Raw genomic sequence first — 22,007 nt, 5'->3', positions numbered from 1 at the left:
GCCGCTTGGGCGCTGCACATGAAATATTTATGAGCGTGCGGCCGTCGCTTATGCCTAATTGATGGGCTCACTTTTGACTAGTTCGGGCTTAAGCTCCGGCCAGGTGTCAAGGCAGAGTTCTACAAAAGAAGAAAAAACGAACTTGGCGTGCTACAAATTGTTTGCCTGGTGTTTGGTGTTGCTGTTGGTGTTGCAGGTGCCATAAGGCGCATCCAGCTGTGCCGACAAATGAGGCTGGCGACAAGCGCAAATAAACCAAAATCAACTCAGCCTCCCCATTGCCCAGCTCGCGTGTAAATGATTCTCGCCCAACATGTCGATTGCTGTTGCTGTTGCTGCTGCCGCTGCTGCTCTGGCTGCTGCTGCTCTGTCTGCTAGCGTTATTGCAACACTTTGGTGCACTGCTGTGCGGCTGTGCGGCTCTTGCATTTGCTGCAACAGGTAGCTGCCTCGGCTGTCAATACCTACACGCCTGCCTGTAAAAGTGACTGCCACAGCAGAGTGGAGCGAGCAACGTTGCCAGCAGAAGCAGCAAATGCATGTGTGTGTGTGTGTGACTGTTGAGTGGCTGTTGAGCTGATAGACATTCGGGCTACCCTAGCTTAGCTGGCATAGAACATGGAAAGGAACATGAAGTAGCTGAGCTGATAGGCAATCAGGTTACCCTAGCTTAGGTGGAATGAAACGGGCAGCAGAAAGCTGATATACAGAGGATATAAGGTGTAGTGCACATACATACATGTATGTCTCATGTATATATAGTTATATTACTTAATAAATATATAATTAAACACATAATTTAAAGTATAGTTTTAATATGTATAAAGAATCTCTAGATTCTGTAGACAATATTTATATAAAAAGTCACAAAGCAGCATAAGTCTAGGTATATAGGTATATATTTTTAAATATTTTAATAATATATTTTAGGTCAAGTTCAAATAGCTTACAGCTTTGAATTTTGTTCTATATACATATTTATATAAATTTTGAATATTTTAATAATATAATTTTTATACAATAAAATGTATTGAAAATCAAATCAGAGTAGCTTAAATGTTTTTTTTTTTTTTTCAAACATTGTAATATTTTATTAATATATATTTACTATAGAATGTTAAATTAGAATATCAGAATTTGTTTCAATTTAACAAACATTCTTAAATTTTTATAAAATATTTGGTATATCCTATATAACTCATTTTACTTAAAAAAAAAAAAAAAATTATTTCACACTAAAATTATATTTGTTGTCCTACTCTGCGATTTGTGGACTCAAAATAATATTTTATATAGTATATATACAATAAGCTTAATAATATACAAAAATATATATAATATATAGATAATAATACATAATATATTTACACACGCATTGACGAGCTTATATATATTATATTTATTATATAAAAACTTAATTTATTATTCTTTTTAAATTTGCTATAATGATCCACTTCCTGGGGACTTGAAAATATTTTTGTTTTATAATAACATAATAATGTTTATTTAATCATCTAAAGAAGAGCTTAAGTATAAGTTATAGAGACAAATATATATATATAATTCGTTTTTTATGGTTCATAAAAGAGCTTATATGGACATCAAATATTATTTCTCTAATGGCATATCATCACATTCCAAGTCTAAGCGACAGTTTCTACCATTCGCTGCTCTGTGTGGAGTCAACTTGAAGATAAATATCCTACGCCCAGGCTGCACCACATACTCGAACATAAAAAGTCATGTGCCAACTGTCCACCGCTACCGCCTGCCCCTGCCCCTGCCTCTGCCCCTGTCCCAGCCCGTGCCCCTCCCCCGCACAGCTAACCCACTAGCTACTGCCCCACTCAGCGTCACATGCAAAGTGGGCATGTAATCTCTCTTAGGCACAAATGGACACAAAATTCAATTCCAAGAAAATTGACTGCAAATCCGCAAGTTTGGCTCGTTGACATTTAAAAGCAAGGCAATGGGGGCCACAGAGCAAGGGGGCAAGGGTTGCCCATGTGTGTGTGAGTGTGCGAGTGTGCGAGTGTGTGTGTGTCTGCGTATGTCCAGTGAAAACGAAACGATGCCAAACGCATGTTTAGCATGCGCTGCACTTGTCCAAGCTCCAGCTGCAGTTGGAGCTGCTGCTGCAACAGCTTTAACTTGGCTCTTTAGTCGAGTCTTTGGTCAACTACTGTTCCAAATTTGATTTGCTATGCTGATTTGGGCTTAGCTCTAGCTCTGGCTCTGGCTCTGGCTCTGGCGCTGCCATCAGCTTCGGTTTGTGTCCCTGGGGCGTATGCAAAAGAAGAAAATGCGGAAAACATATTTGGCATAGTTTTCCACATTTTCTCTACTCTGTGTTTTGTTTGTTTCTTTTTTGTCAACTGTGTGGTCAGACCAAGTTGTTGTTGTTGTTGTTGTTGTTGCTGTGGCTGAAGTTGTGGCTTGACTCGTTGTCGAAGATTTACGAGCGCTCGGCCCAATAAAATGATTGCCAGCGATTTTTTATGCAAATTGTTTTTGTTGTTGTTGTTGCTGCTGCTATGAGTCATGCGCATATTTCTTTCCTTTTCTTTTTCCTATTTTTTTTTTTTCATTTGTTTATTAAAAGTTTAACTATTTTTACGAGCCGAGCTGCGCAGCATCCGTTGCCGTTGTTGTTGTTGTTGTTGTTGATTTTATGAGCTGCGTTTATAGCGCTGTATTTCGTATTTTGTGAAAAGTTAACTGCATTCTTTGTTGTTGTTGTTGCTGTTGTTGTTGCTTGGGGGTCAGCAAATTGAAATTTTGTTTTATTGCCAGTATATCTTATTGGATATTTGCCAGGTTGAGCAAACAAAAGACTGAGGCAACGAACTTGTTCTCACCAACACACACAAACGCACACACACATTCCGTAAGAGACTCTCAAGTTTCTTGGCTGTCAAATACATTTCCTGCATTAGAAACTTTCACTGCAACAATAACAACAACAACAACAACAACGAGAACAACAACGAAAAGTCATTTAATTTAACAAAATTCAGGAAATATTTCTTTTTTTTTTTTTTTTGCACCCCGTTTTGTGGCCGTCAATTGCCAACTGCGACGCGACGCCCCGGGGCCAACACAGCCAGCGGATTATTTAGCAATTATTCACAAAGTGAACAAAAAGAGTTGGAGAAATGTTGGCTCTGGCTCTGCCTCTGCCTTTTGGCTCTCTTTGTTTGCAATTCGACTTCAATTATTGTTAGACTGCAAAAAAAAAACTTATTGATGCGTGTTTGTCTTATCAGCGAAATGGCCACAGATCGTTGAGGTACTTAACAAATACCCAAATGATGTGCAGCAAGATGGCACGTGTGGGGGAGATAGAGAGGGAGAGACAGACAGAGAGAGAGAGAGAGAGAGAGAGAGATAGGCTTCCTGTCTCTATAAAGAGTCGGCGCAGCTCAAAGCAAAAATCACATTTCTCATAATGAGGCTGGCTGACTTCTCATATTCATTTCGTTGACTTTTATGAGAGTTGACAGCTGCCTCATTACCGGCAACTGCAACTGCAACGGCAACATTTGCCTGCAACAGGTTGCATGTTGCTTTGGCATTTCACGAAAACATAGAAATATAGTTGTTAACGGCTTTTGTTAAACGGCGCAAAAGAAACATTGTATATTATAATGGCCAGCGGCAGCAGCAAGAATATTGATATGAATAACAGCAACAACAACAACAGCGACAACAACAACAAGAACTAGAGGCAGAGTTAGAGCTTCAGCTTGAGGAACAACCAGAAGTTGTAGAAGAAGCAGCAGAGCATAAAAAATAATGACAAACATAAATATCGACTTTACGATTGCAACGTGACTTCATTTAAAATCGAACAAAATATGCTAAATAATGCCAAAGCCAGCAACAGCAATGACAACAACAACAACACACACGTACAGCAGCGGGCGCACATTTAGAGTCACACGTGCGTGGTCAAGAACCTCAAAAAGCCAACAATTTTTGGCACCAGCTCAGATCAAACCAAAAACAAATTAGCTGCAAACGGGCATACACAACTGTCAAATGCTCGTTTCACTAAATTGAAAGTAAGTTGAATTGGCATAGTGGAGCATACCATCGAGGTATAGATGATTGAACTGTAGAATTTGCTGAAGTTGGTTCCAGATGTGAGATGGTTATACATAATGCTTGGGCTTGTAGCAGCTATTCGTATAGATTTTTAGGTATATTGAGTAGTATTAACTTGACTTGAGACATGCTTGGATTCAAGTTACAGTACCTGCTCTATCTTTTATCTATATAACCCTAAGCAACTTGTAACATAAGCTCATTTCGTATGGTGCTATTAAAGCTAGATTCTTTGGATATGATTTATGTACATATGTATGTGTATCTTGGTCATATACATACATCTCACCCCACATTTAAACCATTTTGTATGCCTAAATTATATATCATATACATAGATCTCACATTTAAACTACATTTCTGGTACATATTTGACATTTATACCATATTCATATACTCTAGATATATAGATAGATATTCATATACTCTAGATATATACCACAATCAAAGCCTCCTCCTTCTGTTATATAGCTTAAAGTTATGCCCTCTTGATGCTATGCTCCCAGACAACTCCTATAATACATCTCATCTCTCTATATCAATCGAGCTTAAACTCTAGTATATCAATCACAACTCAAGTCTCTGGCAGACCCAACACTGCCTAAAGCCAATATACTCTTCACTACCTCATAAATAATACAAAAAAAAAAAAAAGCTAAAAAAAGGCCAAAAATCAAATTGACTCAAAATGTGAAACAAGCAACCAATAAGAATAATGTCTATAAAAATTAATAAATTTTATGTACCATTAAAGTTGTTGTTGTTGTTGTTGTTGTTGTTGCTGTTATTGCTTTTATTATACAGCTATAGCTTCCCCTCCCCTCCGCTCACTCGCTCGTTCCCTCTCTGCCGCCAGCAGCGGCCGTTGCTTTGCATTTTAAAGAGCTGCTCGTTTTGGCCAACATTTCTTTTCAATTTGGCCAAGACGCGCGGCTCTATTAACAGCCATCAATATGCCAGAATGAGTAAAAAAAGATGTCAAATTGGCAATTTTATATTTATTCTTTCTCCTCTCTCATTATAACAATATGAATTGTTGTTGTTGTTGTTATTGTTGTTGTTTATTTTTACTACATACATATTTGCTGTTACAATAGACTCCAACTGTGGACTCGGACTCTATATTGAGCCATAAAATTGGCCATTTTCAAATTTGGTTTTCGATTTTTTGACAGCTGCGCATAAAGCTGCTCGTAAATGTCGGCCAGCTGACGATGCTCTATGGGCTCAACACTATCAAAAAAAAAAAAAAAAGAAATAAACAAGTCAACCAATAACCCATAAAAATAAAAACTGACCGAGAGAGAAAAAAGCAAATGACAAAAGCCTCAGAGCTGCGGGAAATAATAAATTCAATGACTAAATGCCTTGCAGGAATGCTGAATAAATATTAGAAATGGACGCCCACACGCCAAATGGCCAAGATAAAGTAAGCCGGAGCTATTTATAGGGCACATATAAAACACTCAAGTGCGGCCATAAATAATTTCTGCTTTTTATTTATTTTTTATTTCTATACAAATCATAAACACAGTGCAAAAGTTCTGCATACTAAATCAACTAGGATTGTGTGAATAGAGCAAGAGTTGATTGATGTGTTTAGTGGGATCTTTTGTTTATGAGATTTTACAGAAGATATATGTTTACAGAATATATCTAAATAGACATTTATAATATGAGGAAGTTAAGTTGAGAAGAAATTCAATTATCCCCAAAAAAAATAATTTTTTAGAAGCTAATTCCAGATTGAGGTTGAGCAGTTTCTTGATCAAATATTAAAAATAATATTTTTAAATAAATATTTCTATTAAAGTAAAGAACAGCTATATGATATAAGATCCTAATTGAACTAATTCTTCTAATAAAATGTGCTAAATAAAACAATAAGATATCTCAATAGTCATCAAGAAAGACTTTGGTTATATAGCCAATCATACCAACTCCCCTGACAATCTGTCAAGAATCAAGAATACTAAATATGCCCAAGTCAACTGCTAACAAAATGAATTTCTACACATAGAAATTAACACAAAATAACAATTAAACCACAAGTCATAAATATTATATAGGCACCTCGGCAAAATGGGCCAAAACAATATCAATAAAACACTAGCCTGGCTAACAGATATGAGAGAACGGTACTAGCTGCCTTAAGCTCTTCCTCCTCAATTGCTCAATTTATGCAAATGGCTTTTGTTTCGAGTGTGTCGAGTGCGTAATGCCCATTTATTGCCGATTGCCGATTGCTGGCAACGGCATTTTAATATCCAGAAAATAACTTGGCGTACGCGGGTATAAGAAATTATCAAAAAAGAAGAAGAATTATAAAAAATAAAATAATGTATATATATGTATAAACAAATCAAAAATTACCTGCACATAATTTCACTAGGCATACAGAATAAGTTGGCCAAAGCGAAAGCCCAAAAGAACAGGTTCGTATTTCTGCTGCTGCTGCTGCTGCTGCTTCTTCTCGATGTTGTTGTTGTTGTTGTTGTCAATATGTCAGACTGCGACTGTGGCAGACAGCTGGAGGCACTTGTTGCTGTTGCTGCTGCTGCTGTTGGGCCTTTAGTACCGTTGTGCAGTTGCCAGCGCTGCCTCCGCCAAAGTCCACTGGGAGTGAGCCGAGGCAGCGGCAGCAGCAGAGGCCGAGGCCACTTAAAGATTCCGCGACGCTTCGGGGCGATGCGTTACGCATTTTGATGAGGTCATTTGCGTGTGAAGCGCACTAAATGCGGCCCACGCTTCTGGCCTCTGGCAAGCTGGAAAAATCGAATTCAATTCGTGGAAATGCCTAGCTAGGAAAAGTCAGCGTACATACAACCCCAACTCCTGCCCATTCCTCCCCTCCCTCCGGCCAACGTCTATCCCTCTGAAAAAATATTACTCATATTCGCCAAGCGAAATCTATTAAAATTATCACACGCCATGCTGACCTCAGAGCCGGGCAAACATTTTTCAAGTACCGTTCCAAATACTCTCGTTTATGTGTCGGCGTACATACGAAAGAGAAAAAAATATATGAAAATAAAAAACCGAAAAACTAAAGCCGAAAAAAATGCAAACAACAACGAAATCAACCGCAGCCAATAAAATGAAAAATGCTTGGCAAAAATATTGCGGCAAAATAATTTGCCACGCTCGTAAATTTTCAGCTCATAAAAAGAAACGAACTACGTTGGTGGGTTGTTGTGCGACAGTGTGTGCGTGTGTGTGTGTGTGAGTGTGTGTGAGTGTGTGAGTCAGTGCTGGGCATTTCTCGAATTGAGTCAGATTTCAGTTTGGCTCCGATCAAGCCTCAACTCAACTCTCAACTCAACTCTCAACTCTCCGTAATATATTGCCAGTGCCTTCGTCATTTGCATGTGAAAAGCCGGGAAAAAAAGTTTCTCTAATTTGCCAAATGATTATTATGTGTGCCTAAACAACGTTAAGTGTTGCCATAAATAAGCTGCCCAGACTCTCTTGTCTTGGCCAATAAAAAAAAAACGCTGGCCATAAATATCTGACAGACCCACAGGTGACAAAAACTATTGAAGACCACAAATAAACAAAATTGAAAAAGAGAGATGATCGAAAGGAACTACAAAACTAACTGAGTGAAAAGTAGGCTATAAGCAAAAGTCTCATATACTGCTCAACAGATCATCATTATCGCATTTATCCTACCCGAGCCGCTTGTAGAACTATTTTTTTTTGATTAATCTAATTGCCAGCTGACAGTTCTTTCAATTTGAAAAACGGCATTCGCTGAGCACTAATCGATATGTAATCAGTTGTCAAGCGCCCCACTCTACTAGAGAGACAGAATGAGAGAGAGAGAGAGAGAGATACATACATATATATAGATATGTACAGCTGAAATTGCATAAATTAAGTCTTTTTTAGCGCGCGCATTCGAAAGACTTAGGCAACGAACTTGCATTCCGGCAGGCGCTTGCACGCTTAAGAGCACAACAATAAAAGCAGGCAACAAAGTGTGCAATGATATCAGGCGGCTCGACTAGTAAATACCCTAATTAACGTAATTAGCTTGGAAATATGCGATATAGCATATCAAATGTAAAGCAATGGGTAAAAAATAAGATCTAGAGTCTTAAGTTCGGATAGATCGTTTGCAGAAGAGACAAATATAGCTTTAGTGATATATTTCTTATATATCCGATTAGTAAATTCCCTGACTGAAGTTATTTGACTTAAAAAAATGGAATGCAAGTACCTCAGTCCATGTAAAAATTATGTTACGATAATCCACAGATCGAAATTTAAGATTGAAGAAATCTACATATGAGATTTTTCCAGCCTTCTATTCCTTCCTTAGAATATCTATAGTTTAATTAAATTTTCTAGTCGTAGCTTCCTTGGGCAACTCCAACTCTTGTACTGAAATAGCCCCAAGAAATCTAGAAAAACAAATTTGAATGCAAACGAAAAGCAAAACCAAAACCAAAGCCAAACTCGAATTGAAATGAGATGAGAAGATGAAAATTAAATTGAAAACGGGCCCCACAAAAAGCGCTGCTCGCCATAAAAAATCAAGCGCAGAAAACGGCCGAAATAAAGATAAGCGTAAAGTGGCAGCCCAGAGATGTTGGCCCAAAGTGTTTGTTGGCCGGCGATAAAAATTTAATCAAAATTTATGAACACTGCCACGCCTCGCGCACCACATGCGCCTTCGCCACTTGTGGCTATATAACGAAGAATTTACACTACAACTAACTCGTCTCTTGCATTTCTCTCAATCTGTTTGCAGTCCCCGGAACTGGATTATCGGCACGAGCTGGTGGGACGCCTGCACAAGATTGAGCCGGCCGATGTGGAACTGGAAGTGCTAGCTGCTGCTGCTGCTGCCTCCAACAACAACAACAATAGTACGAACAACAACAACAACAGCAGCAGCAATAGTAATAGCAACGGCAGCAACAGCCAAACAGCCAACAGCAACAGCTCCGCAGCAGCAGCAGCAGCACAGCATCATCACCACCATCAGCTCCACCAGCATCACCTGCACTCGCACCACCATACGCACACGCATGCGCATGCGCACCACCACCACCAACATCATCATCAGCAGCATCATCTGCACCACAGTCTGCAGAGCGGCGAGAGTGGTGCGGCCGCCTTAGATGCCTGGCACTTGGCTGCCTCCAGCTATGCCAGCGACCAGAGCCATCAGCAGCAGCAGCAGCAACCCGCCGGCTCGCCCAACTCCAACTCGAATTCCGCCTATGGATGCGGCCCGCTCTACGACGATGCGCCCTACGACGTGGCACTGGGCTATGGAGCGGGCGCCGGAGCGGGCAACACGACGGCAGCAGCAGGCAGCGAGAAGGAGTATCTGTATGGTAAGTAGAGAGAGTGAGAGAGAGAGAGAGAGAGGGAAAGGGAGAGGGAGATGCTGTGACATACAATTATTACACGCATGGAGAAATCTCGCAAGTCAATAGCAAAAACGAGACGCGACAACGTGCTCATAGCTGAAATCTGAGCCTAAACGAAGGCAGACGAACCAAGCACCAGCCTCAACGAACTGAGAATGCGCTGCAGTTGGAGACGAGGCTGGGAGGCGAGCGAACTGTATGATAATCATACAAGTGAGAGTTGTTGTGCTGGCTAGCTAGCAAGAGTCTTGGCTAAATATAGCCAAACAGATCGAACGAACGGTTGTTTATAAATTTCATGCATATGCGAGATTTCTTTGTTTGCATTAATAATTCCCTGTTTGAGCGATCATTTGCATAAGGCATTAGCAGTTTGATTATAAAGTGATTTCCTTTACCCCACCGTACACACACACAAATACACACACTTACATATACAGAAACCAAAAACAAAGAGGCTCTCTTTGGCGATCCACTGGACGATCCGTATCAGCGACCCGCGCTCTGGGACGATATTGCCACCTCAATACAGAATATCGATCCGGAGAATGCGCTCATGCTGAGCGGCAGCGCAGTGGCCAATGGCGGCGACAATGCGGCTGCTACACAGCAGCAACAGCTGCTGCCGCAGGTCAAAATGGAAGCAATAGATGAAACTCTGCTCGAAACTTTCTCGACACCAATGCTCAGTCCCATGGAGATTAAAACTGAAAAGCAGCAGCGACAACAGCAGCAACAGCACCAGCACCAGCAGCAGCAGCAACATCAGCAGCAGCAGCAGCAACACCAGCAGCAGCAATACCATCAGCAGCAACAACACCAGCAGCAACAACATCAGCAACACTATCAGCAACATTATCAGCAACAGCAGCAACACTTGTACCAGCATCATCCCAGCCTCTCGCTGTCCGGGCTGCCACCCGCAGCTGAAGTTGTTGAGCTGCAGCTGCAACAGCAACAACAGCAGCAACAGCAGCAGCAGCAGCAGCATCAACAGCATCTTCACAGTGGCAGCAACAGCCCGAAGCAGTCAGCCGGCGACAACAACAACTCTGCCTCCTATCAGCAACAATACGCATCTCAGCTGAACGGCGCATCAGGCGCTGCATATCTAAACAGTAGCAGCAACAACACCACCAGCAGCGTTGCCACCACCAGCAGCAGCAGCAGCGGCTCTGGCGGCAACACCAGCAGCAACAACAGCAGCAACAACAACAACAGCTACGGCTACAGCTGGCATAGCAGTCAGGTGAGAATCTCAGCAATTGTTGCTCCCGCACAGCTTTCTATTTTGTCTTCCCGTTCGCTCTAGACCTTTCACACCAAATACCAAATACACCCGCCATCAGCTGTTGCCGCAGCGTCACCCACCACTGCCACGCCCACAGCTCAACATGTGCTGCATCAACAGCAACAGCAGCAGCAGCAACAACAGCTGCAGCTCTGCCCGCCAGCCGCGCCCAGCACGCCCTCCGCCACGTCCGCCTCCTCCTCCTCGGGCAGCGTCTCCTCCACGGGCTCCGGCTCGACGCGCCACATGTTCGTGCCGCCACTGACCCCGCCCAGCTCAGATCCCGGCAGTCCAGGCGCCTCCATGGTGGCCGCTGCCGCCGCTGTTGCTCAGGCCCAGAGACGCAGCACGCCGCCGCCGCCCTACCAGCAGGGCCATGGCCTGGCCGGGCTCTGCCCCAGCCTGGTGAGTCCGGCGCCCACGCTGCAGCTGCTGGGCGCTGCCACGCCCGCCACGCTCACAACCCTAACGCCCGCGAATGCAGTCGCCCAGCAGCCGGCACCGCCGCCGCCGCCGCCCCCGCCCTCGAGCAGCGGCCGACGCGGCCGGCACGCGCACCACCAGCCCGGGACGCCGGCGCACATCGCGAGCCTGATGAGCGTGCGCACCGTGCGCTACAATCGACGCAACAATCCGGAGCTGGAGAAGCGTCGCATCCATCACTGTGATTTTGTGGGTGAGTGCAATACGCAGATTCCACTAGCCATATCCATGCCGATTCACATTCTCATTCCGATTCTCATTCCAATTCACATTCCCATTTCCATTCTCATTCCCATTCCATTTCCCACTGAGATTCAACAGCCTCTGCTTGGGATGCGCTGCATGCGCGACTCGTTTATCATTTGGCGCGCTTTGCGACACATTTTGTAGAAAAGTTCGACTTCTGCCCCACCGCCCCACCGCCGTCGCCCCATGCGAGAGCACGGCCTGAGCCTCTACTCATTGCGCATGCGTGCGGCGTAGAGCCAATCGCCATTTATTTATTTATTCTCCATTTATCTATACATTTATTTATTATCTTTCCGTCTTAGCTGTCGCCCGCTGTGCCTATTGACAGTTGTTGTGGCGCTTTTTCTAATGCCTCTTTTGTAATTCCAATTAGCCAGCGTCGCATTTATGTAAGAGTCTCCCTCTCGCTCTGTCTTAGTATCTCGCTCTCACTCTCTGTGCCTGTCTTTCATCTCATTGCATTGCATTTCAATGTCAGCCTGAGGACCTTGTGTGGTGGAACAGTTAGCTGACTGATCATAGATCTATGAATAGGCAGCCTATGCAATCAGAGGAGTTGATGAAGTGAAGTGATGGACTGGAAATGAGCTAGAGATGGAGTATAGTAGTGGGAGTAATATTGAATCTATTTGAGAAATGTTAGTTGAGCCTAAAGATTAAGTGAGTGTGAGAGGAAACGTGGGTATCATTAGCTGAAGATCAGTTGTGAGAGATTACTTGAGATGAAGAAATGAGGATCACCAAGAGAGTAATTTTTTTAGCTAGTTGGTTAAGCTGAAGATCAAGAGAGGGTGAGAGAGAATGAAGGCATTATGGAAAGTTTAGCCTGAGAGCTATTGAGAAAATATGAGTGAGAAGATAAAATCGTAGAAGTAAAGATCTATGAAGCAATTTAGTTAGCCAGGTAATGAAGAAGAAGATTAAGTGAGGGACAAGTGGAACAAAAAGGAGGAGAAATTTCTAAAAAATTTAGGTAGATAAAGTAGTAGAAGATCATATAAGTACTGTATATAATCATATCAAAATGATGAAAAGAAATATATACAGAAAATGGATAGAGTACTAGAAGATATTCAGTTCAAAATGATATTTGAATTTATTAGAAAGAGGATCCTAGCTGATCGTATAAGATTAGCAATCACAGAGACTAAGAGCTACACCAAATGAATTTATCTTAAGATGAGCAGCGCCACACCAATACTAGATCATAAAGCTTTTTGAAGATCATTTGAGATTATTTATAACTGAAGATCAGCTGATAAGCAGCACAAAGAAGAAAGCTGAAAGCACCGATCAATATTTGAGGATCAATTAAAGATCCAACAAAGATCTACAATCAATCCAAGATCAGCAAAAAAAAACTCTTTGCTCAATCAAAAAGTCTATTTTTTTTTCACCAATTTTGTTTCGATCAGTCCATTAGCTTTTAACGGGTTCGTTCGCTGCGAGGGTAGCGCAAAACACTTAACCCCAAGCTAAATGCGACGTTGTCTAGCCAAAATGATGGTTCGTCCGTCTGTCCGTCCGTCCCTCTGTCTGCCCGTTGTTGGCGTCGCTAGCTACGTGCGTTGCCACTAATAAATAATTGACAATTGTCTGACACGTTTGCCGTGGCCATTTTTAGACAAAAAGCGCGTACCGAGCACAAATATTTTTGTGTGCGATTGCCGATTGCCGTTGGCCTGGCTAGCTGACTGGCTGGCTGGCTTGTTGGCTGGCTTAAAGCTCAGTCTAGGCTACAAAAATGCTGTCCAAATGAAGTTATTATGCCATAAGCGCACACATCAAGCGTCTCCTCGACTCAACTCCACGCGGCAACTCCGCCAACTCGGGGAGATTGCAACTGGCTAAGTGAGTTATGTCTGCAGTAGTTCGCTCTGGCTCTGTGGCCAACAATTCTCGTAACTTTTGCAGTCGCAGCCAATCACGCGTCTAACTGTCATCGTTGTTGTTGTTGTTGTTGCTGTGGTTGTTGTGGTTGTTGCTTGGCATCGACGCAACATTCTTGAATCGCTTTTTAGCTATCAATTCGCTCTGGCCATGTTTGTCTTGCCTGGTGGCGTACCCGCGCTGGCTGCCTGTATTTTTAGCCAAGTCTATGGCTATTTGGGCATTGTCTTCGCAATATGCGCGTCACGTTCTACTCAGCTTTCAATTAGAGCGAACGTGCTGGGATCTCTAAGCATCCTTTTAAGTGCCACATAAATGTCTCATGCTGTGCACAAGTGAATCTTGTGCAACTTTCACCAACAACATCCAGCAACAGCCACAGCAACAGCAACAGCTACAGCTGCACGGGCTTAATTAAAGGCTCGATTGTAGCGACGCCCACTGACCCACTGACAGCAGAGCTGCAGCCACAGCAACCACAACCACACAACAGTCGCAGTTGCAGTTGCATTCACACAGCCTGCGCTGCACTTTGCAATGTGCCTCTTTTTTTTTCGTAGTCATCTTATCAAGATGTTTTTCTCCTTTGCTCTCAGATAAATGGCCAACGAGTTTGCCGACCCAACACACACACACACACACACACTGAGACTTGCATGTGAAGTGCTTAAAATTGTTAACAACTATTGAGCTAGCTGTTAATTTAATGGCCAAGATCATTGCAGATGCCTCGCGGAGGCTGCTTTGATTTAAACAGTTGCTAAAATTATGGCTCAAGCTAACAAGCAATTCATAAAATATAGCTCAATTACTCATGGTTGTTGTTGTTGTTGTTCTTGCTTTTAAATTAATATTTATTTATCTAGGAGATGTGTATTTAGCAGATAATCGTTTCTTTTAGCTTTATAAAAATAATAAAAATTATGTTAGATTGTTGCTGAAGATCAGGGATAAAATTAGAGAGAGAAAGAGAGAGAGATTATAGTTATATTATATAACTGTATAATACTTACATATTTGATCAATATTTATATTCAAGTTAAGCGTGCAGAAACTTCACTAAGCTCAATCAATTCAATGAGCTATAGTGAGTCTGATTCGCGCCTTAAAAACAGTTTGTCTTTATTATTCATATATGTATATACATACTACAACTGTATATACATATATAAAATATATTATATTAATTGAATAGAAGCCCGTTAATTCGAAATGGCATGATCGAAAAACTCAGTTTTTTCGATTTACACAGAAATTCAAACTATCGAGAATTATTGAGAACGAATTTCTTTCAAGGGGATAGCATTTGGTTTCGATTTATCGTGATTTTCGATTGATCGGAATACGAACTATCGAGACTCGACTGTATTTATATTTGCACTAATGGACTTGCTACAATTTGATAATGAGCCATAAGCTCGAGCTTTTAAAGCTTTACGATCCATAGGGTCTCATTCTGCTGCCTTTTCCTCCCTTTAAAACGGTCTACTTGTTATCCATTATCTGCTTAGCCCACTCCTGCTAGATTATTATACACATTATACATATATAACTATACCTATCTCCCCCATATATCATAGCTATCAGACATCTAACTTTCATCTGCTCATTCATGCAGCTCCACACGCCTCACAGATTATAATAATATATTTGTATATGCCTAGATATTCACTCCTTTTGCCTGCCTCTGCTTATGCAATAAAACTTTCTTTTTTTCTTTGGCTATTGCAGGTTGTTCCAAGGTTTATACGAAGAGCTCGCACTTGAAGGCGCATCAAAGGATACACACGGGTAAGTTGTTATTGATAGTTAACTGGCTCACAGATCCACCCACCGCCCAGTGCACCACGGCACCGCTGCACCACTGCACCAGCTGGCATTAGTTAGTTATGAGGCGCCGCTAGGCTTGTCCGCTGTCATACACATCGCTGGCTGCTCCGCATCCGTTGTAGGCGTAGGTCGGGCTTATTACCAAAGCACCACCAGCACCGCTAGCACCACCACGATGAGCCAATGCAGCGGCAGCTGTGCTGCGCTTGTTGAGCAAGCGAGCGGCGCAAAAAAAGGCTTTTGATTAATTCGCGCGCTCATATTTGTAGTTGCCAGCACATAATTTGCCAAGAGCTCGGAGCGGCTTAGTTTTATTTTTTTTTTTTTGGTTTTTGTTTTTCAATTTCGGCGCAGCAACCACAGAAATCGTGATTTCTACGGTTTCGGTTTTGCTTTTTTTGTTTTTTTGTGGTCAGTTGCAACATCAGCAACATCAACAATCGCCAATCGCCAACGCCATCAGCTGGGCGCACGTTTGGCCTGCATTTCCTTCTTGCTCAGATTACACTTGACGTTATTTTTGTCTTTTTTGTCTTTTTTTCTGGCCTTTTTTCCGGGCTCCAGCTGTAGACTATCTGCTTTTTTTGTTTGGTGGGTCGTTGCCGGTTGATCACCTGCCTCTGCGTTTTATGGGCCACACGTTTTATGCCCCTCATTCGCGACTTTCAACTCTCGACCCAGCCCCAGCCCCAGCCGCAGCCCCAAACCGAAAAGAGTCTCTCAAAGTCCCGACCGCAGTTCTCCTTCAGTGTTTTAATTTTTATTAATCGCACATGACCAGCTGATTTATGCGCTGCACTAAAAAACATTTTTATTATTATGATTTTGTACTTTTTGCTTTTTTTTGCCTTTTTTTTTTTTCCTTTTGCGCTGATTTTCACTTAACTGATAAACTTAACGCCCCGCTAAAGAAACACAACACGGCATTTGATAAGCCCGACGACAAGTACTCAGAGTCAAGGTGAAGCTGTAAATTCTCAACGACTGAGGTTTATATAAGGCTAAAAACGTTTCAAAGTCATTTCAAGATATATGAAAATAGCTTTTGCTCGTTGCATATATATTTTATTTTTATTATAAATGTCAATTTGATATGCATAAAATATATATGCAATACAGATCTAGTATGAGAAGGTTTAAGGCAATTTATATAATATATTTATATGTGCTGAAATAACTCTAAAAGAGTTTCAGCTCAGATTGAATACTCTAAAAAAAATAGAGTTCTTCTTCCCCTTTATTAATCATATTCTAAATAGAAATCTTATAGCTAACACCCACTCACATAGTTAAACTCTTTCATCCACTCTCTCTTTCTCTCTTGCGCCCTCTCTCTCACCATCTTATGTAAGCCTTGTCAATGGCAGCTATAGATCTGGTTAACAGATTTAATTGCCTGACGCCCGCCTGTGGGCCAGCACGAACGAATGCCAGACGAATCAATGGCCTAATGGCCACGTCTTTGGCCATTTGGCTCAAATCTCTTGGCCAGCAATTTGGCAGCACTTTTCGAGTGGCAGCCACCATTTGTGGCTACCGTCTGATGGCTGTCCGTTTGTTTGGCTTTTGACTTGGTTAACTTCGTCACACGCCCAGCCACAAATACACAAACACACAAACACACACACACACAGACATACAGCTAGGCCCGGCACAGTCGCATTTTTCATGCAATTTTGAAGCTGCGGCATCTCGTGGCGCCAGACCCCAAGTTGAGTGTTGTCTTAGCTGATTAGCTGGGCTGCAGCTCAAGTGCCAAGGCTGGACACATCGAGCATTTGGCTCGGCACATGGGCAGGGGACACTTCTTGGGCAAGTTCGTTGCCTAAGTCTTTTGTTTGCCAGCTCGTAAATTTGTCGTTTTTATTTGGGCTTTTTGTCCTTATCGGCTTGGCGGCGATTAGAAAATCAGCCAGTAACTAATCTTTATGCAGCGAGCGAACGCATAAATTTTTACATATCTACCTGGGCGACTGGAAGACTGGGAGACTGGGAGACCCAAAGGCTGGAAGACAGAAAGACCGAAAGACTGGACGCTGTTTGCCCACCGGCTGGGCTTATTTTGTACTGATTTGTTTGCTAATACGTTTGCGTTGCCATAAATTAGTTTGATTTTTATGCCCCGGCGAGAGTAGGAGTTGCCCAGGCCGCTGGCCAGGCCTGCGGCTAGACATGTCTTCTAGCTAGTTGCGGCCGGCCGTTGCCTTAATTTATATGCGACTCCGATTGACTCCATACACACACACACACACACACAAATATATATATGTATGTCTGTGCTTATATCTATAGTTAGTTGCATGTTGAGCTTATCGCGCCATACGCTAAAATTATGAAGTAATTTCGTCGGCTTTATCGCATTGCGTTCATCGCACATTACAAAACTACATTTACATAACTTTGTTTGTTGTTTGCTCCGGCCACGGGGCCTGGGCGCGGGCCCCTGGCTCCGGCATCGATGCTGATCTTTGTTTTAGTTACGAGCGATTTCAATTTTTCGCCATTGCCAAATGATATTCCCACGAGTGCGCGATCTGTATTTGTTGTTGTTGTTGTTTACGAGATTCTGTTTGGGCAGTTGCTGTGCCATGACTCACCCAGCAGCCATTTATCAATGTTTTCGTAAAACCAAACAAAGCTTCTTACATGAGGGAGTGAGAGTGAGCGAGATAGCGCGTATGTATGTGTGTGCCTGCAAGTGTCGATAGGTAAAGTTTCTTTTTTTTTTTTTTTTTTGATTATATGTTCAGTCATCTCGAGGCACTTAAGTTCATTAAAAGAGATCTAAATAAACCAATAAGTCACGCCACGAGTCCGTCGCTCATATTGAGTTTCTCTATGCCAAAATCTAAATCCCACAAAAGTGTCAGCTGAGTGCCACTTCTCGAGCTTCAGCGCGACGCTGAAGAGGCATTTTCAACCGAAAATGCTGTAAAGAAACAACAACAAGCAAGAAAGCTCTAGTTGTAGCTGCCCGACTTGGAGATACCCTAAGCACTGTAAAAATAGAATATACGTGCATACGAATAGGGAGGCTCATGGCTAAGGCTTTTGCTTAGGAACGTCTCTATTACTTAGCGAATTCCAATCAATAATTCTGAATATAATCTACATATTCTCGTAAATCTTTGTCACTTTAGAAAAAGTTTAAGACAACATGCTTATGATATTGACAACTGACCTTCAATTAACAGAATCTGAAAACTATTGAGACGATATTCCATTATAACACAAAGCAACATTTTATAACATGCATCTATATAGAAAATTTGGTGGCTCCTGGTGTAAAGTTCTATGATCTAGATCTAAAGACGTAATAGATAAAATTTTGTATAATAAAGGTGCTGAGACCCACTTGTTCACACATGCGGACAGACAGACAGAGCTTTATCGACTCAGCTGTTCGTGCTCATCAAAAATATATACAATTTATTGAGTTCTGCCACGCCTCCTTCTGCCTGTTGCATACACTTCAACTAAACCTACATACCCTGCCTTTGCATTTTCATTGAGCTCAGTATATAATTTGTATTATGCCTATTGCTGGCAGTGAAAAGGGTCTCAGCGGCTTAGATGAGCTTAGAAGTGCGAGTTATTTGAGCTGAAGTGTGAAGCTGTTGTTGCACGAGAATTTTCGAATTGCCGAATTGCCGAATTGTCGAATTGTTGAGCTGAGCTTGAGCCTCGCGTCGCGTCGCGCTGCCTCGAATGGCAAAAATTTGAATTACGCGCACAGCGAATTCGCTTACTTCGAGCCATGCATAGCGAATGGGCAATGCGAATTCGCTACAGTTCGTTGGGGTCCAGCTGGGACAATGCCTGAATAATGCCATAAAATGTCAAGTTCACAAAATTTAAAGCAGCGCAATAATTATTTCATTCAATTTCAATTCGAACACGAATGTTTATGTTTATGTTGATATTGCTGCTGTTGTTGTTGTTGTTGTTGCCGTTGAGTTGTAATGCTCTGCTCACAGCCGGCTGCCCGCTCGCAGTGAATTAGTCATAGAGCAGCGAAGCCAGCGGAGAAACATTTGGGCACCGGCCGGTCGCAATTTCGTTTACAATTTTGTAGCTCGACTCGCCAAATGTCGTCGTGTTGTCTCTTGTTATTGTTATTGCTGTTGTTGTTGTTGTTGTTACTGTTGTTGTTGGGCCATCGTCGTCAGCAGCGGCAAGTCGTGTGCCAGAGCTAAAAATCCAAATCATAAAATACGCGACGCTGAGTGACTCGAACTGCGAATTGACTTACCAGCTGCTGTTTGCTTGTTGTTATAGATGTTGCTGTTGTTGTTGTTGTTGTTGCTGTTGTCGTGTTGTGATTGTTCTCCAACTAACATGAAAAGCCAATGAAAATGTTAATTTGCGCATACATGCAGCAGGCGCGACAAGAAGCTGCGGCTGCTCCTGCTGACATTTGCTTCACTTGAAGCATTTGTCATTCCATTTGTCAATTTTGTTCTGTAAAAATCATGGCTAACTGTGTTTCCCCCTTCTGCTTCTCTGCTTGCAGGTGAAAAGCCGTATACGTGCCAGTGGCCCGAGTGCGAATGGCGCTTCGCACGCTCCGACGAGCTGACGAGACACTACCGCAAACACACTGGCGCCAAGCCCTTCAAGTGCATCGTCTGCGAGCGCAGCTTTGCGCGCAGCGATCACCTGGCGCTCCACATGAAGCGACACCTGCCGAAGAACAAGTGAGGGAGAGCAGCCGAACAGAGTAGAGACTCCACTCCCCATGTCTCTCTCTCTCTGTCTTTCTCTCGCGGCCTACAAATTCAACTATATCACAATCCAAAGGACTTTAGTTAAGCTACTAAGAGAAATTCGTATAGTTAAATGGTGTTACTATTAAATATTAAATACGAAACCTGAATATATACATATACATAATATAACGAGCTTTTTGCACTCAAGAGCGAGAGAGAAATAGAGATAGATATATATCTCTTTCTCACTCGCTTCTAGTTTAATGCTAAGTAAATGAAATTTCCACCTGCTTAACTACATATTAATGCAAATCTTATATCTAAGCACGATCCTAACTAATGTTAACTCGTTTATCGCATTCAATACTTTACCCCCTCCCTCGCTCGCTCCAACCACACTCCCAGCAGATGCAATGCCTGCCATCGGAGTCCCGTGTATTAAAGTGCATATAGTATATATTTATTCATACACACATGGATCCAATGTATGTATACATTTATATGTATTGGTGTGTTTAACAATTTAAGTTGTAGGAGGAGAACATTAATCGCCACGTGTCATTGTCGCCTAGTTTCTGTATAGTTCACCCTTAGCCATAAATTTTAGTTTTTAGTGTATCTGTAGTCGGTCAACATTAATTCGATGCGCATCTCTCTATGTGTGTGTGCTCTTTTTATAGTAATTGTAGTAGTAGTAATTGTAAGTGTAAGTGTAAGTGTAAATGTATATGTAAATGTAGCTAGCGTATTATGTGTCTATATATCGTTTCTAAACACCAAAAAGTGCTGGCACAACAAAATCAAATAATAAAATGTTTTTGAAAAACCACACAATCTGGCTTCTTTCATCCTGCTCTCCCTACTGTCCATCCTTCTCAGAGTTCGGCATGGCAAAGCGACGGGTCCACTGGCGTGCGATCTTGTCGTGCTCGCTGCGATGAGAGATGTAGAGTTTGGCGATAGCCGGATTTAGCGGATCCATCGGATCGGGCGTCGCCATCATATAGAGAATGGAGACCATCAGCTTGGCCACCGTTATGACGGGCGTCCATCTCTCGGTGCAGACGAGACTGCCGTACACGTTGCAATGATAGATCTTCGTCACGAACTTCAGGGTCGGCGGCTCGAACGGATACTCGTTAGGAAACGAGATGTGTATGTCAAAGACGCCGCCCTCATAGGGCGTGTTCACCGGACCCTTCAACGAGGCAGCCCACTCGAACAGATTGTCATCCAACACATCCACACGGCAGCCTTCCACGGGACCCTGCCTGATCTGGGCCAGCTCGTGCTTCAAGCGAGTCTCCGGCATCCCGTTGTTCGGATAACGGGCGTAGATGCGCAAGCGCCGCATGGTCTCCTCAGGGCTATTTACCAGGAACGGAAAATCATGCATACCAATGTCATCAAAATCAGAGTCGTCTCCATCCTCAAAGTCGGAAAAATCAGCTCCCAGCATATCATCATCTGAGTCGAGTTGAGGGCCGCAGCGTAGCATCTTGGTATGACTAATAAAAAAAAAAAAATAAATAAAATAAAATAAAATAAAAAAATAAAAAAAAAATAAAAAATTTGAAATTCAAGAAAAAAACCTTCATTGCACTCACTATTTAGGCTTTGAGATTCAATAAAAAATTTGCTGAATTCGAATTTGTCAAAATCGCGCTGCAATTACTTTGCCAGAGACTTGAAAAGACAATGAAAAAAAAAAAAAATAAAATAAATTTGCTTCCCGAATTTCACTATTTTGTTATTCGTTCTAAATTTCAATTTTCTTTGCTGCACAGATTTTTTTCAGAGATTTGTAAACACAACCGACTTCTCGTAGCAATTGAGAACTAATGAATTATCCTGCTCGAAGTTCTCTTATTTATAGCATTTTTGCCACGGGTTTCCAATTTCAAGGCCTGCTTTGATTTGTTAAACACGAAATGCGAAAATGTCAAGTTTAGTGTTGAACAATGAGTGATAAACTCTTATTAGTATTTTTCGTATTTTTTGACTATCGTGCCAAAATAGCGTATCGATTTTTATTAGCAATTTTATGCTCTATTTTGGTATGAT

The 22,007-nt window shown here is 42.1% G+C and overlaps 2 protein-coding genes and 1 long non-coding RNA gene across 3 annotated transcripts in view; 1 reads left to right on the top strand and 2 right to left on the bottom strand.

The window, feature by feature from the left end:
• LOC6581491 (dendritic arbor reduction protein 1) overlaps window positions 1-20,307 on the top strand; it is a 37,669-nt gene extending 17,362 nt beyond the window's left edge. The window contains exons 2-6 of the mRNA XM_032731432.2: window positions 8,864-9,455; window positions 9,932-10,740; window positions 10,804-11,458; window positions 15,136-15,195; window positions 19,748-20,307. Coding sequence (XP_032587323.1) covers window positions 8,864-9,455; window positions 9,932-10,740; window positions 10,804-11,458; window positions 15,136-15,195; window positions 19,748-19,935 — 2,304 coding nt within the window. The 3' untranslated portion in view covers window positions 19,936-20,307. The remainder of the gene's footprint in view (window positions 1-8,863; window positions 9,456-9,931; window positions 10,741-10,803; window positions 11,459-15,135; window positions 15,196-19,747) is intronic.
• LOC116804359 lies at window positions 19,074-19,753 on the bottom strand. Its single transcript, XR_004364345.1, has 2 exons — window positions 19,487-19,753; window positions 19,074-19,426 (listed from the first exon to the last, which is right to left on the bottom strand). It is a non-coding gene; the product is annotated as an uncharacterized LOC116804359 (long non-coding RNA).
• A 91-nt stretch (window positions 20,308-20,398) lies between the features above and the next one.
• On the bottom strand, window positions 20,399-21,792 carry LOC6581490 (ubiquitin-conjugating enzyme E2 4). The gene is made up of 2 exons (XM_002007182.4): window positions 21,551-21,792; window positions 20,399-21,451 (listed from the first exon to the last, which is right to left on the bottom strand). The coding sequence occupies exon 2, from the start codon at window positions 21,439-21,441 to the stop codon at window positions 20,803-20,805; it is 639 nt and encodes a 212-aa protein (XP_002007218.1). The 5' UTR covers window positions 21,442-21,451; window positions 21,551-21,792; the 3' UTR covers window positions 20,399-20,802.
• Between the last annotated feature and the right edge of the window lie 215 nt (window positions 21,793-22,007).

This window comes from Drosophila mojavensis, unplaced genomic scaffold, assembly GCF_018153725.1.
Source record: "Drosophila mojavensis isolate 15081-1352.22 unplaced genomic scaffold, ASM1815372v1 contig_74, whole genome shotgun sequence".
NCBI classification, from domain to species: Eukaryota; Metazoa; Arthropoda; class Insecta; order Diptera; family Drosophilidae; genus Drosophila; species Drosophila mojavensis.
This window is presented reverse-complemented; position numbering and strand designations above follow the sequence as displayed.